The sequence below is a fragment of the Podarcis cretensis genome, assembly GCF_951804945.1.
Source record: "Podarcis cretensis genome assembly, chromosome: 3".
Taxonomy (NCBI): Eukaryota; Metazoa; Chordata; class Lepidosauria; order Squamata; family Lacertidae; genus Podarcis; species Podarcis cretensis.
In genome coordinates, this window is record NC_137172.1 from 20,304,159 (window position 1) to 20,329,840 (window position 25,682).

A 25,682-nucleotide genomic window follows, 5' to 3' on the forward strand; every position below is an offset into this window, starting at 1 on the left:
AAAAGAAGGCTTTAAAATTACAGTGGTACCTCGGGTTACATACGCTTCAGGTTACATACTGTCAGAGCTGCCCCTAGGTCCCAGCTCACAGAGGACCAACGCCAGGCTGTCGTTATGTACAAAAGTCTTTATTGAGGTTCAGTTCCCATTTCAAAGCCGCAGCGCGTAGCTCTACGTCTTAAACCCTAGACCGGCGAAGTCCCGTCTGAATCTCCTCCCCTCTGACACCAGTTTAAGATCCTAGCCCTGCTCCACCTTTTCCGCTGCTCTCTTCTCCTCTGGGTCCTCCTGCCCGCTGGGGCATTCCCCTTTCTGGACTCCTCTGACGCTGAGTCGCTTAGCTCCTCCCCCTGCCTCCGGCGGGCTTTAGGACCCGGTTCCCAATCCTCATTCTCTGCTGTCCCACGTTCCTGTACATTTGAACTTGCCTCTCGCGCCAACCCAGTGACCTTCCTCCTGACCGTTACACTACTTCTGTCACTGCTTCCCTCTTCCGGGATACTGGCCGGATCTGACCTCCCCTCCGTTGTCTGACTCTCCGATGGAGGCGTGGTCAGCCCTGACTCCTCTCCTCTCCCTGCTGGGGGAGACGCTACTCCCGATACCTGTGACTCTTCCCCCCCACTATGCTCTGGTGGGGAAGCTGGTCCTGATTTCCAACTGCTGCTCTGGGAGTCCCCGCTGGCCCCTTGCTTCTGGGGTGTCCCCCTTGGGACCCCCCTTGCCCTGGCCACCGGCGCCCCCTTCTGTGAATCTTCCAATTCGCTGGAGAGGCTCATGGAATCTCTCGGGCCACTGTCATCTTCTCCTACGCTGCCCTCAGATTCTTCCCCTTCGCTCTCCATCTCCCCTCTTCCCTGTGCTTCTGCTCCTGAACCCCTGACACATACGTTTAAAGTTACAGACTCCGCTAACCCAGAAATAATGCTTCGGGTTAAGAACTTTGCTTCAGGATGAGAACAGAAATCGTGCTCTGGCGGCACGACAGCAGCGGGAGGCCTCCAATTGATGGGCATTGCCATTCAAATTGAATGGGTACAGTGGTACCTCGGGTTACATACGCTTCAGGTTACAGACTCCGCTAACCCAGAAATAGTACCTCAGGTTAAGAACTTTGCTTCAGGATGAGAACAGAAATCGTGCTCTGACGGCGCGGCAGCAGCGGGAGGCACCATTAGCTAAAGTGGTGCTTCAGGTTAAGAAGAGTTTCAGGTTAAGAACAGACCTCCGGAAAGAATTAAGTACTTAACCCGAGGTACCACTGTATTCTATAAAAATAAGCATGTAAATGCTTTGGGGAACACCATGAAGAAAAGAAACACACACCCCCCCAAAAAGAAAAGAACCCACAGCCAAGAACTATAATAGCAAAATGAATACAGAATTTTTCACATGTTAACAGTTCAATCCTGTCATGTTTACCTGGAAGCAATTTCTCCTATGTTCAATGGGGCCCCAGGAAAGCGTACACAATATTGGAACCTCAAGAACGAAAACTTTATTCTACTGTACACACGAGCATCCTTAAGTTCCTTAAGACTGCATCCATTAATCGAATTGTCAGTGCAACTACCTGAAGAACTTACTTACTGCAGTATTAAAACGTAGCAAGGCGCTGTCCCCTCACAAAGGAGCACAATGCACTTCAACACCATAAAATATTAACAATAATATTTTTTTAAAAATTCTCCCTGGAAGTATTTATTTGACTGTGACAGTCGAGAAAAAGGGAGGCCTGCATGAGGCGTTTTATCACCCGCATTATGATCCTGTAATATTTATTTCAACCCGTTAATTATTCAGTCAAATCAATTAAAAGCAAGACAATTAATCAGCCCCTGAGCTCCTGGCAACCGTCTATTTCCCTTCCCTGCAGCCTGCCACTTCTTATATTTCTTGATATTTCCAATGAACATCATCCACCGCTGACTGCAGGGCCACCTGGTGGAGATGCCACTGGCGTAAACGGCAGGCTGAGAATTTATTAAAACCCAAGCAGCTAAACAACCGGCAGATGCTTCTGCTGCCGAAGATTATCAACATTTTTCCGAGCTGCGGCTCCTCCCAGCCACCCCTGTCGCGGTGACTGGAGGGTACATCTTAACAAGGCTGACATTTTAAACACACACAGATAGACCCTGCTGTTGTGACATTGGGAGCAAGAGAAAGGGAACCAGCTGCCAGCTGGAGAAAACCAAGCAGATGAGCTCCTAGGTACATTTAGGCAGCAATCCTGAGCCTACCTAAGGGGTGCAATGTCTGACTGTAGCGTGGAGGGGGGCTTCCCTCCCCGTAAACGAAGAAGCATGCATACTGGACTGGCTGCACAGGAGGAAAACAACAACCAAGCCTTCGTATTCTGTTTGGAGAGGAATTGGATAGAGCAGGCAGTTCCCCACTCTGAAGCAGCAGGCAACAGCACTGAGGGGACCCTTGCACCGCTTTTCAGTACAGAGCTGTAATTTTGCAGCTGTTCAGGCTCACTCCCCCCTCCGCCTCTTGTCTCCTCCTCTCTTTGAGCTGCACTCAAACGCCGCTGCTGTCAATGCGGCACCTAATGCATTATGTAACAAGCACTGCGCCAGCTTGCTTACCCAGTGCAGAGGCCCGATGCAGACCTTGGCGGCCAGGAGAGGGACGCTGGGGTCCTCAGGACGCAGCTTCGCGCATTCTTTGAGTACCGAGACGGCGTGGGCGGACTGGGCAGAAGGAGGAAGAAGGGGAGAGGCGTTTGGTTAGACAATGCAGCTCCCAAGTACAAGCAAACGTCACCTCTTCAATAGTTAGTGCTGACTCCGCAGAGTTAAGGCATCTGAAAGAGAAGAATCGGGGTTCCCTGGAAACTGCATCCTGCGGCTGATAACCTTGCCCCCCTCCCCCCCCCACGGATCGGGGCCACTGATAGGTTGTAGTTACTGAGAAGCAAGGGGAAGGCAGTGGCGTAGCGTGGGTTATCAGCACCCGGGGCAAGGCAAGTAATTTGCGCCCCCTAACCCATGGATTTGCGCCCCCTAACCCGTGGATTTCCCTAACCCCCAGATGTTGCGCCCGGTGCGGCCGGCCCCCCCTGCACCCCCCACGCTACACCACTGGGGGAAGGTGCTTTGCTTCTGCTCATGCTCCCACCCCACCCCAAGGAGCCTCTTATAATAATAATAATAATAAATTTTATTTATATCCTGCCCTCCCCAGCCGAAGCCAGGCTCAGAGCGGCTAACAACAGTAAAATGATAAAACACTCTAAAATCATTTCATTATAAAATTAATTCCAATCAAATTAATGGCAACCATTGGGCTACAGGTTCTGTGAGGATTGCCAAAGGAGGGAGTCAGGCTGTGCCCTGGCCAAAGGCCTAGTGGAACAGCTCTGTCTTGCAGACCCTGCAGAAAGATGTCAAGTCCCGCAGGGCCCTAGTCTCTTGTGACAGAGCGTTCCACCAGATCGGAGCTACAGCTGAAAAAGCCCTGGCTCTGGTTGAGGCCAACCTAACCTTATGTCTCCATTTCACTCGCTCCACACAGCTGAACCCTAACAATGAAATGGGTTCGTTTTGCTTGGAAGGGTCATCTAGTCCAACCCCTGCAATGCAGGAATCACAGCTAAAAGATCGCCGGCATATGGCCACCCAACCTCTGATTTCCTTATGCTCCGCAGGGGTCTCCTGACGACGCACTTTGGTGATTCCCCCATGCCGCTGAGCTTGGGTTGGCTTTTCACATGGCAGGCGCTACTGCCCCGTGGAACTCCTTGCCAATAGAAGTTTGGCAAAAGATGTCCCTGCCTGTTTCCAGGCATCTTGGAAGAACTGTGTTGTTCACAAAGGCCTTTCAGACCTGAGATCTTTTACTGACCGGCTGTCAATGATGCGCTTGACATTTTTAATTCTTCCTTACTGTAATGTTGTCTCTCCAGTTTGGATACCGCCCTGTGACATTTTCACATTAAAGTTTGGTTTAGAAATATTTAAATGAAGAGAGTGTTCTGCTTGCCAATGAGCACGGAAACTGCTCCCCAGTAAGCCCCCCCCAATCACCCCAGAAAACTGCCCTAATATTAAGCACTCTGTCTCATCCCTCCCACCCCACCCCGGCTGGAGAGGTTGCGGGAGGCTAAAGAGGAAGCCAAGACAGCCAGCGGGATGGATCCCACTCGCTGTCTTGGCTTCTTTGCTCTTTGGGGCTGGGAGGGGGGGGTAATTTTTTTTTTTTTAATATTTATTAAGGTTTTACACAACAAAACAAACATCACAATCAGGAAAAACAAAAAAAAAGACGATCAAAAACAACACAGTTTAACAATGAAAGAAGAAAGAAAAAGAAGTAATCAAAAAGAAACAAAAAACAGAGAAAAAATTATTTGTTACTTACTATCTTTATAACCCTCTTTCCTGACTTCCTCACATCTCCCTTTTCTGTGTTCCCCTTTACACAATCAAATTCAGCAATTCCCTACCCTCTTTCCAATCTTATTTAATATTATACATTTCAACCTATTATGCCTTTAGTTTCCTTTACTTTTAAAACCATTTATCACATGTTTTTTATAACTTAATCCTTTGTATCATTTGTTTGATCTGGACATAATAATACTCTGGTCTTACCCCTTTTTTACATATTTCTTTTTACCATGTCACTGATGCCCTATTCTCTTTATAACCAACCTCATTTTAACATTCAAACATTTTACAATGCTTTTGGAGATATTCTTTGAACTTCTTCCAGTCCTCTTCCGCCGACTCTTCTCCCAGGTCTCGGATTCTGCCAGTCCATTTTTTTTATTTATTTCCCCCCCTAAAAATAGGTGCACCCTATAGTCCGGTGCGCCCTATGGAGCGAAAAATGCGGTACTATTCTGCATCGGGACCATTGGATTGGGGGAGGGGGACGACAAATGGATTTGGTATAGAAGAAAAGGTAAGTAGAGACCCCTAGTTTAGGGGTCCCATCATGAATGGTGGGCGATTCAGGGAAGATAAAAGCAAGTGATTCATCACATTGCACATACCCCCCAACATTCCTCAGATGAAAATAGGGACATTTCTCACACAAACACATTCATACTGACCCTCCTCACCCCATTTGTGTTCCTCCCCAGCAGAGCATATCCACCACAATAATGCAACAGGCACAACACTCATATCCTCCACCATCGTGAAAAAAACCCTTAATCCTGCTTTTATTTAATTCTTTGATAGATTTACAAAAATGAAAACACACACCAATAAATACATTTTAGAAAGATGCAAGATTAGACACGGACACACAAAGCATTTTTTTTTTAAAAAATCAAGGCTCCTTGTGCTCTGCTCTGCCCCTTTCTTTCTTCCTACCCGGGGGGGGGGGCTGCCCTCTGCCTGCCCCTCGGAGTCAGCATGTCCCAAAGGGCTGGGCCTTGGCAGCCGCAGTGTCTCCTCCTCCTTGCCGACTCTCCAACAGCCGCTGCCCTTTATTTCGCCTGACCTGTCCCATATTTCGCCCAACCAAAGTTGGCTACCCTAGTCACTTTGCACAGATTCCCACGAGAGGGTCCTGGCAGGCTAGGGCAAGGCAACAGTGCAACAAGTGTCTCTTTCTCCAGCACTAAAAGAGGAGAGAGGAGGGGAGACGGGCAGAATAAATCCCTTCTCATTTATGCCCGCGAGTCTGTCAGCCCTGACTTTTCCAGCATTGATGAAATGATGGGTTCGTAATTGAAAAGCGGCACAGTTAATCAGCAAGACAATCTTTAATCCCTCGACAGTGAAGTACAGTAAAGAGTATACATAGCGGACGTTGCAATAAAAGACTACACGGTGGAAAGGGCCCGTTGCCAAATGGAGCTCAGCAAAGTGTCTAACGCGGCTCTGAAAAACAAGCCCCCTGGAAATTCTGATAACCTTTCCCATCAAATGTTAGAAACGATTGCTTTGCAGACCTGCCAGCATGCCATGGAACAGGACCATCTTAACCATAGGTGCCAGGGGTGTGGGGCACCCGGGCGCCAGGCTCTCAGGGGCACCAGGCAGAGTCTGGGGCCCGAGAGTTGGAGACTGGGGAAGAGCCTGCCCATCGGCTGGAGCGCCGCGGCGGGCTCTTCTGCTGTGGGCTGCGAGTTCGAGGGCAAGCGAGACAGCGAGGCGCTGAGGTGGCCGGCCAGCTCCGCCTTCCTGCGTGCCTGGGATTGGTTTAGGGCCATGGAGAGGCCCGCCCAGTGCATGCTGCTTACACCATGAGGCGCCCATGGTGCCTTGGGCTGGTTTGTTGCGCCAGGCTTCTTATGTTTCCTGTTTTCTTTTCCTGCGCAGAGATAAGTGTGGCGTCAGCTCCCTAAATAAAGGTCAACAACTCTGGGGAACCTTTCCTTAAAAAAGGTCGACAACTTTGGGGTCCCCCAAAGGATCTTTGTACCCTGGCTGTGCTGGTCACGAGAGTTAACCGTGCGACGAGGTCCAAGTCCAGTCCGAGGTCGAGGGTGCAGTATGGAGGCTGCCCGTCAAAGCTGAAGCAGGGTTCAAGGCAGGGAGTCGGGTGAGGTCAGGAACTCGGGCAGAAGAGTAGGACAGGGTGCAGGCAGGAACAGGTTACCAACTATGTTGCTCCCGCAACCTGGGACTGGGGCTGGCTGGCTTTTATCTGCCCCGAGGCATAGGGCGGCCCCGGTCCACAGGTGACTCGCCTCTCTTGGCCTGGAGGCGAGCACTCCTCCTGCGGGAACTTAGTTCCCTCTGCCTCTCTGCCCTGAGCCTCTGCAGCTCAGGAGAGGCTGGAGGGTTACCAGACCCAGAGGCAACCTCAGCCTTCCCTGACGGGGCTGAGAGAGGAGCACCTTCAGGCAATGGGTCCTCCATCACCTCAGGAGCCAGAGCAGACTCAGCTGATGCCTGCATATGAGGATCCAGCACAGGTGAGGACCCTTCAGGCTCAAGCCCCAGCCCCGGGTCAGCTGGTTCTGGAGGCGGGGACTCCTGTGCAGGCTGGGATTTCTCAGGTTCAGCCTCTGAGTCTGAATCCCAGGCCATCACACCGGCGCTGCATATGCTTAAGACGGCCCTGCCATGGGAAAATGTTCACATTGTTCACAAACAAGCAAAACATTTATTATGATGATGGGTTGTGTGTGTGTGTGTCTACGTGCACGCACACACCAGCAGAGATGGAAGATCCTATATACTGGGGAAGGAATTTGACAACATGCACTCACACAGCCAGGCCTCATCTGCATTATACATTTAAAACAATATTAAACAGCGATGGCTTCCTTCCAAAGAATCCTTGGAACTGTGGTTTGTTAAGGGTGATGGGGGTTGTTAGGAGACCCCTGCTCTGCTCACAGAGCTACAATTCTCAGAGTAGTTTAACAGCCAGTCCCTCTTTCAGGGAACCCTTGGGAACTGGGATGGATAGATAGATAAGTGATGATGCTTAAAGATATCTTCAGTTCTCCTGGAGGTTTGCCACTAAATGTCAGAACGTCCCGTCATTTCCCACAGGACGCCAGCAATTTATTACTGGACATTTCCAGCATTAATGAGTTCATAATACCTGCCAAATAAAACACAAGGTCTATTAAAGATAAATAGTGTTCCTTGACTCCCTAACATGCTCACTGTGATGCTATGAGAGATCATCTTGGCTGTGACACCTAGAAGAGCTGCTCCCTGCCTTGCAGGCTGTTCCATCTTGCCTGGAAGGGCTGGGCCCTGACTGACTCCAGCTGCAAAATCTGGGGCTGCTGAACAGACTCGGGCTGGGCTATTATTAGGGTGTGTTGAATTTTTCAACTTTCAAAAATGAGGGGTGTTAAAAAGTTTATAACATGATTTGGGAATTTTAAAATATATTTCGGTTAAATTAATGTAATTAAAAATTATTACCAAGTACTTGCAGTTATGCTATGTTGTTGTTGTTGCTGTTCTTGTTGTTATCATGCACTACCTGACATCTTCAGAAGGTAAAATTAAAATTCTTTAGTTTCCAAAAGCAGTCTATGTGCTTCGTCATCAAATGAAGACTTACCAAGCTAAATGTCCAATCACGAAAATAATAGTGGACTTGAGTTCCTCACACCCAAAAACATATTTTTAGGACCCCTCCCTGAAGAAATTTAGTTCCACCCCCTAAAAATGACATGACCTACAGTGGGTTATTGTTTAGAGGGAGTTGTTGGGTGGGGGTTGTTGCCGTTATTGATATGATTTGTGTGGAAATGGTTCAGTCTGGCTGTGCATTTTTTTATGCTTTATTTATTGTCTATCACTATTTTTGTTATGTTTTAATTATGTATTGTTTTCATATATTGTTTTCACCTATCCATTCTGAAGGAAATCAGCCCTGAGTGCTCACTGGAAGGACAGATTGTGAAGCTGAGGCTCCAATACTTTGGCCACCTCATGAGAAGAGAAGACTCCCTGGAAAATACCCTGATGTTGGGAAAGATTGAGGACACAAGGAGAAGGGGATGACAGGACAAGATGGTTGGATAGTGTTCTCGAAGCTACCAGCATGAGCTTGACCAAACTGCGGGAGGCAGTGGAAGACAGGAGTGCCTGGCATGCTCTGGGTCCATGGGGTCATGAAGAGTCGGACACGACTAAACGACTAAACAACAACAACAACAATGTATTGTTTTCATGTTGTAAGGCACTTTGAGCATAGTTTGAATTGCGGAAAGGCGGCATGCAAATAAAATTATGTATGCCTTTATGCATTTGTACGCATGCTAGAGTTGAAATTTAGTGTGCCTGTTAAATCCAACTTTCAAAACATCAGAGAAGCCAAGCCACATATAGGATAAAATATAGTGGTGCAGCAGTTTGCCTTGAATTGGGGGGAAAACAACAACAGTGCTAGCAAAAGTAGAAATTATGGGGTCTCCCATTATCTGAGGGGCTGCCATGTAGAAGATGCAGCAGACTTGTTCGCCATTGCTCCAGAACACATGACTAGATCCAATAGGAGAAGGGTAGGAGCTGTTGTACAGTGGAACAGACTACCTCATGAGATTGTGGATTCTCCTTTGCTGGCAATGCTTAAACAGAGGCTAGGCGATCATCTGGGATGATTTAGCTGAGTGCTGAGAATTGAGCATTGAGCACTGAGTATTAAGATGACCTAGATCCCCTCCAACTTCATGATATATATATGATTACAGAGAAATATATAGAGACAGGTAGATCTTGAGTACAAACGACATCCCATAAGAGATGATATGGAACTCCGGGTCTGCATCCTCAGACTGGGGGAGGGAGGAGATATTTAGCAGCAGTCGTGAGCATCTCTATGCGTACCAAATTCCAGTTGTATTTTCCAGCGCATGTACTTGTGCAACACGTGCACATGTGCTACTGTGTAGTGTGCACAAGAATGAGAGAATGAATGATCACACATATTAGAGTAATAGTGGATTCCGCAGCGTCTGTGTAGGGTCTAAATAATCAGATAATTAAAATGTTAGTATTCCTCAGTCAGGCTGTGGGTGGAAAGTGCATTGTCTGCAAGATCCACTGCAAGATAGTAATAATTAGACTTATTAGTGATGCGACTTTAAACTGGGGGAGAATTTCAATACAGTGGTACCTCAGTTTACATACGCTTCAAGTTACATACGCTTCAGGTTACAGACTCCGCTAACCCAGAAATAGTGCTTCAGGTTAAGAACTTTGCTTCAGGATGAGAACAGAAATCGTGTTCCGGCGGCCCGGCGGCAGCAGGAGACCCCATTAGCTAAAGTGGTGCTTCAGGTTAAGAACGGACCTCCAGAACGAGTTAAGTACTTAACCCAAGGTACCACTGTACAAGTTCTAGGTCTGCATAAAGGTAAAGGTAAAGGTACCCCTGCCCGTACGGGCCAGTCTTGACAGACTCTGGGATTGTGCGCCCATCTCACTTAAGAGGCCAGGGGCCAGCGCTGTCCGGAGACACTTCCGGGTCACGTGGCCAGCGTGACATCGCTGCTCTGGCAAGCCAGAGCCGCACACGGAAACGCCGTTTACCTTCCCGCTGGTAAGCGGTCCCTATTTATCTACTTGCACCCGGAGGTGCTTTCGAACTGCTAGGTTGGCAGGCGCTGGGACCGAGCAGCGGGAGCGCACCCCGCCGCAGGGATTCGAACCGCCGACCTTTCGATCGGCAAGTCCTAGGCGCTGAGGCTTTAACCCACAGCGCCACCTGCGTCCCTAGGTCTGCATACAAAACTCCATATTTGGATGTCTCTGATCAATGCATAGGATGGCCGTCCCCCGCAAGTCAAACGTGAAGCAGACTTCGGTTTCTCAGTTCTGGACGGCAACACCTGCTGTTCACCCATTACAGTACAGCCAAGTTGTTCCCCGCACATCCATTTAAAAAGAAAAAAATGCTCCCATTTTGGCAAGCTACAGTGTGCAGAGAGCTGTCTCTTTCCTGCTTCTGACAAGGGCCTCAAGAACCCCCCTGCTGGATCACTTGTCCAGTCCAGCATCCTCTTCCTCTTTCTCAGAGTGACCTATCAGATGCCTCTGGGAAGGCCACAAAAAGAACATGAGGGCAGCAGTTTCCTCCTGCTCTTGTTCCCCAGCGAATGATAGTCAGAAGCCTCTTAGTTACTCTGTAAACCATCAAGGTCAGTAATCATTGTTCTTATGGCTTTGGAGGGCAGGACGAGAACTAATATCTGAAAATTGCAGGGAAGCAAATTTCAGCTAAGCATTAAGAGACATTTCCTAATGATAGAAGCTTTTTTGACAACAAAACAGACTGCCTTTGGAGACGGCTGGCTCTCCTTCGCTGGAGCTGTTTAAGCAGGAGGCGAATATGAGTTCTGCCAGGGATGTATGAGTTGCATTCTGCATTGCAGGTCCTGCACTGAGCAGTAATTCAGATTTGATGGTCCCTTCCATCACTGATTAAAAAAACTGATATTTAAAATGATCTATTAATAACACATTAGCTTAAAGAGTTAACTGCATTGCTAATGAAGCATATTGAAGTAATATAGGGATGACAAAATGACTGAAAATAAACCTATTTGATCAAGCAGGGATATTGAATTTATGATATGAATGACACAGAATAAATAGAAGTGAAATTTTTAATGAATTTAAGAAATTGATGGCTTTCATTGCATGGATTAATGATAACTTAATTCCTATAAATTAATTCCAATGTAAAACACACACACACACACACACACACACACACACACACACAATAGATGGAGTCACAGAAGAACCATGCAAGCTTTATCTGGGGGGAAACTGCACCCAGAAAAACAAAAAACACAGAGCAGAAAGATGAGGTGTGTTCCCTTCCTGACATGTTTGGGGAAATTTTAGCTACCAAACTTAAAGCTGTGGATGAAAAAATGAAAGAAATGAAAAGAAAATGTGGTCAATATCTAGCATGCACAAACATAAAGTTGATTTCAAGTCAGTTTGGCACATACAGTGGTACCTTGGGTTACATACGCTTCAGTTACAGACTCCACTAACCCAGAAATAGTACCTCGGGTTAAGAACTTTGCTTCAGTATGAGAACAGAAATCGTGCTCTGGCGGTGCGGCGGCAGCGGGAGGCCCCATTAGCTAAAGTGGTGCTTCAGGTTAAGAACAGTTTCAGGTTAAGAACGGACCTCCAGAACGAATTAAGTACGTAACCAGAGGTACCACTGTACAGAGAAATGAGGACAATAATGGGAAGGGATTACCTAATCTGATTCTAAAATATACAATTAAGCAGCTTCCAGAAGAAACCGTATAGAAATTGGATTGCAGCAACTGGGAACGTACTGATTTCAAAAAGTTCTTCTGCTTCTTTTTTACAAGCATACATACTGAGCAGAAGACAAGCCGTCTTTCAAACAGAGCTAGTCTTTCAAAGCAGGGCAAGCCTCCCCCAGAGCAAACAATATTCCCTTCGGACTGCTGAGGCCACTGCAAAATGCAGGTTTCTCTGTTTCCCCTGGGCTATCTTCCAAATCCAAATGGAGTGAATACACATGATAAACATGTTGTCATACATGCACCGCTCCTTGCAGTCTCAGATTCTAGTTCTCTTCATCTGGTGCAATTTGGTGCCTAGATTCGGCTGATATTATATACTTGCCGCCCCATGTGGCAGCTGGGAGCTAGTGTTGCAAGGATGGGAGAGACTGCCAGCCAGTCTGTTTCCAATCCTCGTCATTAAAGCAATTGCCTAGGATTAGAGAGATTATATAATCTAGTGTAAACCCACTCCCCAGAGTCTATGACGACGACCCAATATCCCACATTCGCCGTCCAAGCCGCTGGCTGCGATCCAAGCACAGCGGCGATATAGCTTTAGGCGGCTCGTTCTGGTTTTGATGAATTTTCAGGAATCTTTGGAAATTTCCATGTGCTTAGAGGCACAAATCTCTCTCTATCTCCCTCTCCCCACTACACACCCTCTTGCCCCACCTCTCCCGGCAGAGAAATCGACCCACCGAGTGTCCTCTAGCTGGCTGACCTTTGTAACGAAATCTTGAACCGCTACAATCTTTTTAACTTCCTTTCCTTGCTTGTGCTATTTAAGGAGCCAGCGAAGGCCCCTGCATCTCCCAAGGCTCCCGGCTGCAAGGAAAGACAAATGTACGGCTGCTGCCTTCTTTCTTTTTTAAAGTGCGTTACTTAGCAACCGGGCTAAGCTTTTGAAAGGAAAGCAGCCAGAAGGAGCATCCCAAACCATTCCATCCCTTTGCCGCTGCAGAATTTTATACACGGGATATATTTATACAGTTTCCCCTAACTTTCTAAAAGGCTTTCTGCCACCCTTGCAAGCTGTCAGGTCAAACTTTGAAACTGGCCTTCGGGAGGGTGGGGTTCCGGTCATGGCTGACTTTTGGAGCATTTGCATATTGGACACAATGTCTATTTATATTTCCATCTGAGAAATGTTGGAGTGCACGGAAACGTCGTTTACCTTCCCGCCAGAGCAGTATCTATTTATCTACTTGCACTCTGACATGCTTTCGAACTGCTAGGTTGGCAGGAGCAGGGACCGAGGAATGGGAGCTCACTCCGTTGCGGGGATTCGAACTGCCAACCTTCTGATCAGCAAGTCCTAGGCTCTGTGGTTTAACCCACAGCGCCACCCGCGTCCCTTGGGTATGGAATAGGTTTTCCCTATTTTCGTCTGAGAAATGTTGGCGGGCATGACATCGCCCTCCCTTTGTCCCAAAGAGCTCACAGAAGTGTGTTTATTCCTTTCTCTGTCCCTCCCCTCATCTGCACCTGTGACAGAAGTTTGCTTTTTCCATTACATTTACAAATCGCCCTTTCTCCACATGGAGAACGATAAAATGACAAAAACAGAAACAGAAACAAGTAGATGGAGCAACAGACTGAAGTGAGGCAAGACACAAGGCAGTCCAGAACCTGTCATGACATGGAGTAGTGGCTAGGACAGGAAGGCACATGTCAGCCAGGAGTTCCAGTGTGGTGTAGTGGTTAAGAGCAGTAGACTCGTAACCTGGGGAACTGGGTTCGCGTCTCCGCTCCTCCACCTGCAGCTGCTGGGTGACCTTGGGCCAGTCACACTTCTCTGAAGTCTCTCAGCCCCACTCACCTCACAGAGTGTTTGTTGTGGGGGAGGAAGGGAAAGGAGAATGTTAGCCGCTTTGAGACTCCTTAGGGTAGTGATAAAGTGGGAAATCAAATCCATACTCCTCTTCTTCTTCTTCTTCTTCTTCTTCTTCTTCTTCTTCTTCTTCTTCCTTGTGCCAGAGACTCCAGAACACCCAGAGGCAGATTCTTCTGAGGGATTATCCCCTCCACAACAGGGACATCACATTCCCCAGCGCCTGCTTGGCCAGTGCAGGCCACACATAAGGCAGGAGAGGTGCCAAAACAGAGGAATACCCTGTTAAGGTTTCCTCCACAATTCAGGGGACATTAGCCCAAGAGGGACAGAAAGCCTCATACGCTCTCCAGACCTTCTACAAAAAGTCGATGACATACGTTGCGATCCAAAGGCCTGCAAGCTTGGCTGACCCTGCTTGCTACTTGACCAATGCCCCCCTGGCATGTTTATTGTGGACGAGGAGGAGGGAGAAGGAGAGGTCTGGTCAGGGCGGCAGAGGACGCCAAGCAGTGGCAGCCCCACACCATGCTAGACTGGCAGGTGGCAGCGGAGGGGGGCCACCAGCGAGAGAGAATGAAGGAGAGGGGGAGGGATGGAAGGAAAGGAGAGGTCGCTCCTTCTCCCTTTTTTCTACTGTCACTTGTTCCAGGCCAGGCTCTTCCTCAGCCGCACCAACAGCGACACAACTACCATTTTGGGCCAAAACTGGACAGGGGACACTTTTGTTCAAAAACAGGAAGATCCTATTTTCCTAGGGACAGGTGTCAATCCTAGCCCTTCCCCACTTTATATGCAAACATGGCAGTCTCATGAAAAGCAACACATGTGTCACAGTGAATGTCCCACGGGCTTCTCACCCGAGTTGGGGATATAAACCCAGCACTGGGCCTAATACTCTATATCACGACACCAGACTGGCATGAGAGCCACTTAAAATGTGAAACAGTCACCCAGGTTAACAACCATCTCTGAATATCAATGCGCTTGGCACACCGTTTATTAAACAGCAAGGGAGCACCTTGCCTCTGCACATCGCAGACCTTTTCCTTTTTAAAAGAAAAAAAGGGAAGGAGATGAAAGCCCAACGAAAATGGTGATAACGGATTGCAGAGAAGCCTCGCTGTACTTTCCCTGCCCGACGCTCTGCCAAAATTTGCAGCGGCACAGCAAACATCAGCTGGGAGCCGTTTGATTCTCTCGCCCACACAGAGGCTCAGAGTAACCAAGGCATCGGCGAAAGCAGAGCAGCTCTTTGCAAAGCCTCCCCTTCACTCCTTGCCGTGCCCAGAAAATATCTCAAGCGTCAATTAAGGGAGGCAGAACGGCTGTCTCCTTTGCCCGTGGGCCTGCGTTCGCACACAGCCAAAGAGAATCAGAATTAGAGCCTCTTACAGAAGATCAGATCTTGTGTTCTCACTGTCAGTTGCTCCAGAATAACTACACAGAGGGAGAGCCCTGGTGGATCAGACCCCAGGTCCATTGCTTCCAGCATCCTGTTCCCCTCACTGGCCAACTAGATGCCACCAGAACAACAGACCATTCCAGCTATTGTTCCCCAGAGGCTGGTAATTCAGAGACACAGTGTCCCTGGCCCTAAAGGGACCATGAAGCCATCGTAACTGGAAGCCATTAGTAGCCTCATCCTAAAATTTGACTAGTCCCCTTTTGAAGTCATCTAAGATGGTAGCCAGCCTTTTCCTCACTTCATTTAAAGCACACGGCTTTCCCCCCAAAGAATCCTGGGAATTCTAGTTTGCTGAGGATGCTGAGAGTTGCCAGGGTACAACAAATGCTACAATCCCCAGAGCTAGGGATTTAACAATCAACTCCTTTCCCCAAGGGAACTCTGTTTTGAAGCATAGAAGGAGTGATTCACGCCACTAAGCTACGAGTGATCCATGTTTATAGGCAGGCAAAAACAGCATAGCATGTATGCATCCCTATTAATCATACACGGCAACATATCCCCTTCAGACCCTGTTTACTGCCTCTGAGATCAACTGGCAGTTCTTCAGTGTGCGCTAGAGACAAAGGCCTGCTTCTGATTGGCACCAGCGACCCTCACGTGGCTTTGCAAGAGAAACATCTTCACACAATTCTTACTCAGGAACCTCTGAGCCTGGTTTAAGTGCCCCCGCCACTTTTGTTCCCCATGTCTGGATCCTGTGTGGAAGGCTAAGTATAAGGGAGTTGGGGTTGGAGGAAAGCTAGCCACTCTCCATCCTTGTTTCCCAACTACCCTTCTGCCTATAAACTTGACAGCCCTTATGGAGAGCTAGAATTTGGATGGATCTGATGCAGCTTACACTGGTGGAAGCTATCGGGTCTGGCTCTAGTATGTGTCGGGATGGAAAGCTGCTGAGGAGCCCCTGTGTGTGCCACCTGGACTTCCATCGCAACAATTAGAAAAGCCAAGAGATTTTTTGTTAAAGGTAAAGGTAAAGGGGACCCCTGACCATTAGGTCCAGTCGCAGACGACTCTGGGATTGCGGCGCTCATCTCGCTTTATTGGCCGAGGGAGCCGGCGTACAGCTTCCGGGTCATGTGGCCAGCATGACTAAGCCACTTCTGGCAAACCAGAGCAGCGCACAGAAACACCGTTTACCTTCCCACCAGAGTGGTACCTATTTATCTACTTGCACTTTGACGTGCTTTCGAACTGCTAGGTTGACAGGAGCAGGGACTGAGCAACGGGAACTCATCCCATCGCGGGGATTCGAACTGCCGACCTTCTGATCGGCAAGTCCTAGGCTCTGTGGTTTATATTTTTTGTTAGTAGTTATCAATTCACTAGCTCACCTGCAAACTATATTCAGCACATTTCATGATACGTGCTGTTCATAGTGGGGGGAAACTGTATACCTAGAACAGGGGGGCAACCCGTTTTCTGTCAAGGGCTACATTCCTTCAGGAGTAATGTGGGGGCATGGTGCACATGGTGTGCCCCCAAACCTTCTTTTCTCTCTCTTTCTGGCATCTCCTCGCTAGCCACCCAACAGCAGGAAGAGGGACAGGCCACTCTTCCCAGAAATCCGAACTTTCAAAATTAGGCTGCAGGTTGCAGTTGATCAAGAAAGTACAGCCTTTGTTCAAGAAAGCCAAAATGCCATTATAAAGTATGAATACGGATAAACCTTTGCATCACACTAATAGGTTGACCAGCAAGAGAAAATCGGTGTTATTTTTCTCCTTTTACAAGCTCTTACAAGGTGGTGTTTTTACCAAGCTCAGGTTGGACAACCTATGCCTTTTTAAAATGTGTTGTTGTTTTTTTGGAGGGGGGTTATACGGTTGTTGTTATTTTGGTTATGTATTTTGTGGTTCTGTATTTTGATTTTATTCTGTGAACCACCCTGAGACCTGCTTGGTATAAAGGTAAAGGTAAAGGGACCCCTGACCATTAGGTCCAGTTGTGGCCGACTGTGGGGTTGCGGCGCTCATCTCGCTTTATTGGCCAAGGGAGCCGGCGTTTGTCCGCAGACAGCTTCTGGGTCATGTGGCCAGCATGAATAAGCCACTTCTGGCGAACCAGAGCAGTGCACGGAAACGGCGTTTACCTTCCCACCGGAGTGATACCTATTTATCTACTTGCACTTTGACGTGCTTTCGAACTGCTAGGTTGGCAGGAGCAGGGACTGAGCAACAGGAGCTCACTCCGTTGCGGGGATTCGAACCGCCGACCTTCTGATCGGCAAGCCCTAGGCTCTGTGGTTTAACCCACAGCGCCACCCGCGTCCCCTCTGCTTGGTATAGGGCAGTATATAAACCCAATAAAGAAATAAGAAATAAACCACAGCAGAGTGGGGGTATCGTGGATAGAGAGGGTCCAGGACACAAGATGAGAGCAAGGGCTGATCCTCTGGTTACTCTTTACAAGATACTAGGTTCAAAGATTTTGAAGATTTATGGGGCAATTGAAGCACTTGTCATGCTGTGTTTCCATCATGTCACAGATTTATTCCCGGTGCTGCAAGTCTGAAAGTAAAACCTCGGGATGTGGGCTCATGTTTCTAATGAGGTCAGGAATTGGCTGTGGCAGAGAGACAGGTGAAAAGAGATCTTCTGCCTTGGAAAACCTCAAGTGCCTTTGGTGGTAGGGAGAGATAGCATCCTCTTTCCTCCCTGCCCCCATCCCTCTGGCTCTCTGCCATCAAGCTGCAGAGTATGATAAAAGCCCTAGTCCACACGTCCTGTCCCTGCCATTAGTGAGATGACAGCATTGCAGAGGATACAGCAGGAATCCTTTGGGAAAGATTCAGTGCTAGGGCTGAAATACTTCACAGATGGAGAAAGAAATTGCTTCTGCTCAAAGTATCAGACACAGAGTATTTACAGATCTTGGATCAATTCACAGAGATCATGCCATTTAGCTTCCAGAATATTTAAGAAGATTAGGTAGGAGACCAGGACATCCTTGCAGTATAAAAAGCTGCCTTATATCGTAGCCAAGATTATTTAGTTCACAAATATTTGTACTTCAGCAAAGAAAGGCTGTGCTCCAATTATATAAAGGTAAAGGTAAAGGGACCCCTGACCATTAGGTCCAGTCGTGGCCAACTCTGGGGCTGCGGTGCTCATCTCGCTTTATTGGCCAAGGGAGCCGGCGTACGGCTTCCGGGTCATGTGGCCAGCATGACTAAGCCGCTTTTGGCGAACCAGAGCAGTGCATGGAAACGCCGTTTACCTTCCCACCGGAGCAGTAGCTATTTATCTACTTGCACTTTGACGTGCTTTTGAACTGCTAGGTTGGCAGGAGCAGGGACCAAGCAACGGGAGCTCACCCCATCGCGGGGATTCAAACCGCCAACCTTCTGATCGGCAAGTCCTAGGCTCTGTGGTTTAACCCACAGCGCCACCCTTTGGGCAACCCAATTTTGTTTTGAGAGTTAACGTGCTCAACATGCCACAGTCAAATGGAGTCAGGGAGCAGGATTCGAAGTACGAGCAGCAGAAACGAAACGATAACGAATGTAATAGAGGATATGTATTGGATGAATGTATGGTGTACAATGCAGCAGGAAGAAGGGTGGGAACAAAAACATCATGGAGGGAAGCGTGGGAAGTCAAAATGCCAAAGGGAAACAATATTAAAGTTGAAGTTAATACGTAATTGTTTTTGGAAGTACAATGAAAATCTAAATTAGAAAGGGGAAAAAATAGAGTTAACACACTCAACCACCTGAGCTCAGCATTGGAAGAAACTGTGATTAGAATAATACTTTATGCACCTATTAATCAATATAATATTACAATAATACTCATATTGGACCCGTTTGGGGGAAAGGATGGGATGTAAACAACAACAACAACAACAACAGTAGTTCAAATTACCATTTGCTTTGGAGAATTGAGTACAGATAATCAAAACTTTTCCATGAATGTAAATGTTCTTTGTGTTTGTGCCTTACCTTGCCACAAGCTGCCATGGAAAGGGCCAGTTGATACCATAGGTGGAATTCACCAAATGCAAGTTTCATTGCTCTCTCCAAACACTGGGGAGAAAAACAAGGAAGCACAGGTATCACCACTAGCAGATTCTCAGCTTTTGTGGAATTCATTACCAAAAGGTTGGGGGGGGGGGGGGAACCTATGTGATTTTATTTCTTTCTGTGGGGATAAAAAAATGTCCATCTGGGATAGTTCAGGTTTTAGTTGTACAGGAGACAGCCTGATTCGGTGGGACCAAGTAAAGTCTCTTGGGTGCCTGCTGTTAGCCTTTCCCACTGTTTTGGAGAACACATTTTCATCAATATATTCTGTTAAGTTGTCCCCCCCCCACACCCCAATTTTTTTGTTTATACATTTTTTATTAAATTTTCTGTTTTACAATTTAGAATATTCATTTAAACAACCGTAAAATCTCAGTGACTTCCTTTCTTCTCTTTCCATGGTTCATTTTGCGTAACATGAATCCCTGCATATTTCACATAAACTAAACCATTCAGTATTCCATTGTTACATCCATCAAAACTTATTTACACTGTTGACTTTATCTTACTGCTGCCAGCATTTTCAAGTGTGCACAATTTTCCCCCACATATTCAGTAAACCATTTCCAATCTTTTTTAAACGTATCTTCATGTTCTCTTATTCTATATGTTAGATCTGCAAGCTGGGCATAATTCCATCAGTTAAAGTTGCCAATCTTCTTTGCTTGGGACCTCGCTCGTTTTCCATACAGTGGTACCTCGGGTTAAGAACTGAATTCGTTCTGGAGGTCCGTTCTTAACCTGAAACTGTTCTTAACGTGAGGTACCACTTTAGCTAATGGGGCCTCCCGCTGCCGCTGCGTGATTTCTGTTCTCATCCTGAAGCAAAGTTCTTAACCCGAGGTACTATTTCTGGGTTAGCGGAGTTTGTAACCTGAAGCACCTGTAACCTGAGGTACCACTGTAGTTGTGTTTTCTTTTCTAAAGAGAGAGTAGGAAAATGGGAGGATGGAATGGTGCGACCTGCTAGGAGGTGAGGATACAGTGCAACGTTTTGTTGCAGGCCCCACTCATCTCAGCTGATAGCCATCCCCACATCCCACAACAGCAAAATTTCAGAAGTGAATTACGCTCCTCGTATCGCTGCTGCGTCGTGGGAAGGAGCCGCACTACAGCAGCTCCCACGCTGCCAGCGTTAAGAAAGGTGGCCTTAGGAGTCTCCCTCCTCTGGAGTCATGGGATGTATTGCACACGGCCCCAGGCAGAACATGTGTACACCCATAAATGTTTCAGTTAGATGTAGTGCCACTTGGATACACTTCAGCAAACGTTATAAGCAAGCTGGTGTGTGTTTGGAAGAACGTAGAGTGCTGCCTTGTTGTTTTGGGGGGATAAAAAAAGACATAAGAAAACCTAGGAGTAATTACCTCAGAAAGCATGACATACTGCCCTCTTCTGCCCAGTGTGATAGTTAGAAGATCGTAAACCGCCGACGCATCCTGGAGACTGATGGCTCGGTCATCTTTCTGCTCAGGGGCACGGCTAATTACTGCGTCCTGGTTTGCCTGGGAGTGAATTCAGAATAAAAATTGAGGTCAGGTCCAGCAGGAACGAGTGGAGACAGCCAAGTGTACTTCAGAAAGGTCGCCAGCCACGCACTGCATGTCCAAGCATGCCCCTATCCAGCATGCCCCTATCCAGCCCCCTGCATTCATCCGCAGGAAGCTAATTTGGGAAGGCAGAATGCATTTACAGAAATGCTGGGAGACGATTCCCTCAGATTATCTCTTGGAAACCTCTAGAACGAGAGATGACAAGAGCCCCACAGCGCCAGAATGCTTCAAGGCCCGGGGCCACACTTAAAATGGTGCGCCCAATTACTTCAGCTGCCTGCAAGTTTACGACGGCAACCTTTTAAAACGAGGCAAAACAAAAGAATACTCCTCCACTTTCCCCCACTTTTTAAAGATGTTTCGCACTGCAGCATGGCTGCAGAGAGTCCTCCTCAGGTTAATGTTGGCTTGCAAAGGAATATGTTGCTTAAAACATACTTATTTGCCTGGTCGTATGCAAACCCTTGGAGACATGGGTGGCGCTGTGGGTTAAACCACAGAGCCTAGGATTTGCCAATCAGAAGGTCGGCATTTCTAATCCCTGCAACGGGGTGAGCTCCTGTTGCTCGGTTCCAGTTCCTGCCAACCTAGCAGTTCGAAAGCACGTCAAAGTGCAAGTAGATAAATAGGTACCACTCCGGCGGGAAGGTAAACGGCATTTCCGTGCGCTGCTCTGGTTCACCAGAAGCGGCTTGGTTGTGCTGGCCACTTTACCCAGAAGCTGTACGCCGGCTCCCTCGGCCAATAAAGCGAGATGAGCGCCGCAACCCCAGAGTCGGCCACGACTGGACCTAATGGTCAGGGGTCCCTTTACCTTTACCTTTTATGCAAACCCTTGAGTGAAAACAGGTCCAAAGAGATACAGGTAGGTAGCCGTGTTGGTCTGCTGTAGTCGAAACAAAATGTAAAAAATTCCTTCCAGTTGCGCCTTAGAGACCAACTAAGTTTGTCATTGGTATGAGCTTTCGTGTATCTGAAGAAGTGTGCATGCACACGAAAGCTCATACCAATGACAAACATACCGTAGTTGGTCTCTAAGGTGCTACCGGAAGGAATTTTTTTTTTTTAGTTCCAAAAAGGGCAGCTATGAACCTATAAGAGCACCATCCTGTACCCAGAGCGGCCAACCAGATGTCTCTGGGAAGTCCGATACAGAACAAAATAGCGACAGCCCCCTCCCACATTTGTTTCCGGGCATTAAGAGACATGCTTGCTGTCACCCCAAGGGGTAGACTACAGCCACTAAAACCTCCATGTATTTGGTTGTTCCCCAATTGTAAAGCCATCTAAGGCAGGAGCAGGGAGAACATCGCTTGGGACTGCAGAGCCACATGAGGAAGTCCAAGCCAGGGAGCTTGATGAACAGAAGTGCAACAAAGAAATACAGCCTAACTGTTTCATCCGGCTCCTTCTCCCCAGACCTCCTGCAAGCTCCTCTCCTAGGTTTAGCTTGGAGTCTCCAGGAATTGACCTCACTCTCCAGCCATCTGCTGAAGCCAGTCTTGGGAGATTTGACAAGCCACTATTAGTTGGGCCCAAACACAAGGCGATCATAAGGCTAATTCTTGGTTTTACCATTCTTTCTCCATTAACTACCTCATTGATCTTGTGACAGGAATATCTGCCCTCAGGAATATAGATCATAATGAGAACAGAAAGGCAGCTGGGGTATCAGCTGAATCACTGTATAATCCAATACAGTGGTACCTCAGGTTACAGACGCTGCAGGTTACAGACTCTGTTAACCCAGAAATAGTAACTTGGGTTAAGAACTTTACCTCAGGATGAGAACAGAAATCGCGCGGCGGCAGCAGGAGGCCCAATTAGCTAAAGTGGTACCACAGCATAAGAACAGTTTCAGGTTAAGAACGGACCTCTGGAACAAATTAAGTTCTTAACCCGAGGTACCACTGTATGATCTACTGGATCATGTGGGTTTTTTAAACACATGGAAAAGTGTGTCAAAATCCCATGATCAGATTCTTGCTGCTCTAGGGTGGATTTTTTTGAAATGCCATTGGGGGCTTACACTTTATCAGGGTGTGTAGCACCCAAGGTGAGGCTGGAGTTAACAGTTCCATCTGTAATCCAGAATATTAGTCACTCTGGGGAGGAGCTGGAAGGAACTAACCCTGAGATCCACAGCAAAAGTACCTATTTAAACAAAGCTTTGGAACCTCTAAAACACTGGTGGCAGAGGAAATGGGGCTGACTCATTCTTCTCCTGCTTCTCGATCTTATGAAAAAAATGAGGGGTTGGGAGTAGGGGTGTTTTGTCCCTGCTCTGAGAGAACACACTTCTGCCCACAGGGAAAATTTACTTATATGTCATTCTTGAAAGACCTACACTGGCTCCCAGTACGTTTCCGAGCACAATTCAAAGTGTTGGTGCTGACCTTTAGAGCCCTAAACAACCTCGGTCTAATATATCTGAAGGAGCGTCTCCATCTCCATTGTTCTACCAGGACACTGAGGTCCAGTGCCAAGGGCCTTCTGGTGGTTCCCTCACTGCAAGAAGCCAAGTTACAGGGAACCAGGCAGAGGACCTTCTCGGTAGTGGCACCTGCCCTGTGGAACACCCTCCCACCAGATGTCAAAGAGAAAAACCTAACTACCAGACTTTTAGAAGACACCTGAAGGCAGCCCTGTTTAGGGAAGCTTTTAATGTTTGATGCATTACTGTATTTTAATATTTTGTTGGAAGCCGCCCAGAGTGGCTGGGGAAGCCCAGCAAGATGGGCGGGGTATAAATAAATTATTATTATTATTATTATTATTATTATTATTATTATTATTATTCCAAGGAACTCAAGGTACAGTACATAGTTTCCCCATGTAATCCTCACAACCACCCTATGAGGTAGATTAGAAAGAGAAAAGGAGAGGATGACAGGCCCAAGGCCACCCACCAGTGGCCTAGCGTGGGTTGTCAGCACCCGGGGCAAGGCAAGTAATTTGCGCCCCCTAACCCAGGAGGGAGGGACGCAGGTGGCGCTGTGGGTTAAAGCCTCAGCGCCTAGGACTTGCCGATCGAAAGGTCGGCGGTTCGAATCCCTGCGGCGGGGTGCGCTCCCGCTGCTCGGTCCCAGCGCCTGCCAACCTAGCAGTTCGAAAGCACCTCCGGGTGCAAGTAGATAAATAGGGACCGCTTACCAGCGGGAAGGTAAACGGCGTTTCCGTGTGCAACTCTGGCTCGCCAGAGCAGCGATGTCACGCTGGCCACGTGACCCGGAAGTGTCTCCAGACAGCGCTGGCCCCTGGCCTCTTAAGTGAGATGGGCGCACAACCCCAGAGTCTGTCAAGACTGGCCCGTACGGGCAGGGGTACCTTTACCTTTACCTAACCCAGGAGGGACAGAGAGCTGCGAGTGCGAGCGCCCCCCCCCCCCAGATGCTGCGCCCGGTGCGGCCGGCCCCCCTGCACCCCCACGCTACGCCACTGCCACCCACTGAGATTTGTGGCTGTGGGAAGATTCTAACCCAGGTCTCCCCAGTCCAACATCCTACTCACAACACCACATTGGACCTCAGATGCAAATCTCCTCTTATTTTGCAAAAGTCTCAGCAGCAGTAGAAACGGAAGCACGAGTTGCACTCCCTCTCTGCTACTCTTTCCTTACAATGCCCCAAGGCAAACACCTGAAAGCCTTATGAGGAATGGTTGAAGGAACTGGGTATGTTTATCCTGGAAAACAGGAGGCTGAGAGGAAATACGATAGCCATCTTTGAATATCTCAAGGGCTGTCTCGTGGGGGAAGCTTGTTTTCTCCTGCTCTGGAGGGTAGGACCCAAACCAATGGCTTCAAGTTACAAGAAAGGAGATTCCGACTAAACATCAGGAAAAACTTTCTGGCAGTTAAGAGCTGTTCCACAGTGGAATGGTCTCCCTCAGGAGGTGGTGGACTCTCCTTCCTTAGAAGTTTTTAAGCAGAGGTTGGGTGGCCAACTGTCATGGATGTTTTAGTTGAGATTGCTGCACTGCAGGGGGTTGGACTAGATGACCCTTGAGGTCCCTTCCAATTCTACAATTCTATGAAATCACAGCAGCATGAGCTAAGGGCACACTGAGAAATGGGTTCAGTTAATGGTCCATGAATAACCATAGTTTAGAGGTCCCGGGCCCTAAGGAAGTCAGACTATCCTCCACCAGGGCCAGGGCCTTTTCAGTGATGGCTCCAGCCTGGTGGAATGCTCTGTCCCATGAGACTAGGGCCCTTCAGGTTTTAACCTCCTTCCGTCAGGCCTGTAAGACAGAGCTATTCTGCCTGGCCTTTAATTTGAATTCAACCTGATATTTTATTTCCCTTTTCTTCCCTCCCCCTCCCCTTTTATGAAGATCACCCGCTCTGAGGCCCCACAGCTAATTCTCCCCTGGCCTCCTCACTGGTCCCAAGAAGGACTAATTCAGCCAGCTAGCCCTGGTGACTATCTAATGCTTATTGGATGGATTTCCCCCAAACTGATTTTTGAACTTTGAATTTTATTGTTATTCATGTTTTTATACTGTATTTTATGCTGCTTTTACAATTAAGCATTTTAAATTTGTTGTTAGCCGCCCTGAGCCTGGTTTTTGAACCGGGAAGGACGGGGTATAAATAAAAATTTATTATTTATTATTATTATTAATCTGTAAAATCCCTGCACTTGCAGCTAGGGGTGGAGGACAAACGAAGCTGCTTCACTCCTACCCAGCTTTGTCTAAAGATGGAGAAACTGTGTGCTCCAAAGGCTGTTGGACTATATAACTCCCATCAGTCCCAGTCAGCATGGACAACAGCCAGGAACTATGGGAGGTGGAGTCAAACAAAAATCAGATTTCCGATCCATTAACTATCCTGACTGGCAGCGGCTTGCCGGAGTTTCAGAGAGTAGTTTCTCTCAGACTTACCTAGAGATGCAAAGGACTGAACCCATGGGCATGTAAAATAGATGCTCTATCACTGGTGGGTGAGCGTGTCCCCCCCCCCAAAAAAAAAAGTCATTTGAACTTGTCAATTCACTCTGAGTAGAGAGAGATGAGCAGGAAATGGATTCAGAGCCAATTCGTACGCTCACTCCTCAACTGTTCCCAGAGGTGTGGCTATTCTT

General features: G+C 47.8%; 1 protein-coding gene across 1 annotated transcript in view; it reads right to left on the reverse strand.

Moving 5' to 3' along the window:
- The window catches only part of TTC7A (tetratricopeptide repeat domain 7A), a 191,029-nt gene that overhangs the window by 127,764 nt on the left and 37,583 nt on the right, over positions 1–25,682 (reverse strand). The window contains exons 9-11 of the mRNA XM_079968587.1: positions 20,410–20,547; positions 18,962–19,045; positions 2,595–2,699 (exon numbers count right to left, since the gene is read on the reverse strand). Of these exons, the coding sequence (XP_079824713.1) occupies positions 2,595–2,699; positions 18,962–19,045; positions 20,410–20,547 (327 nt within the window). The remainder of the gene's footprint in view (positions 1–2,594; positions 2,700–18,961; positions 19,046–20,409; positions 20,548–25,682) is intronic.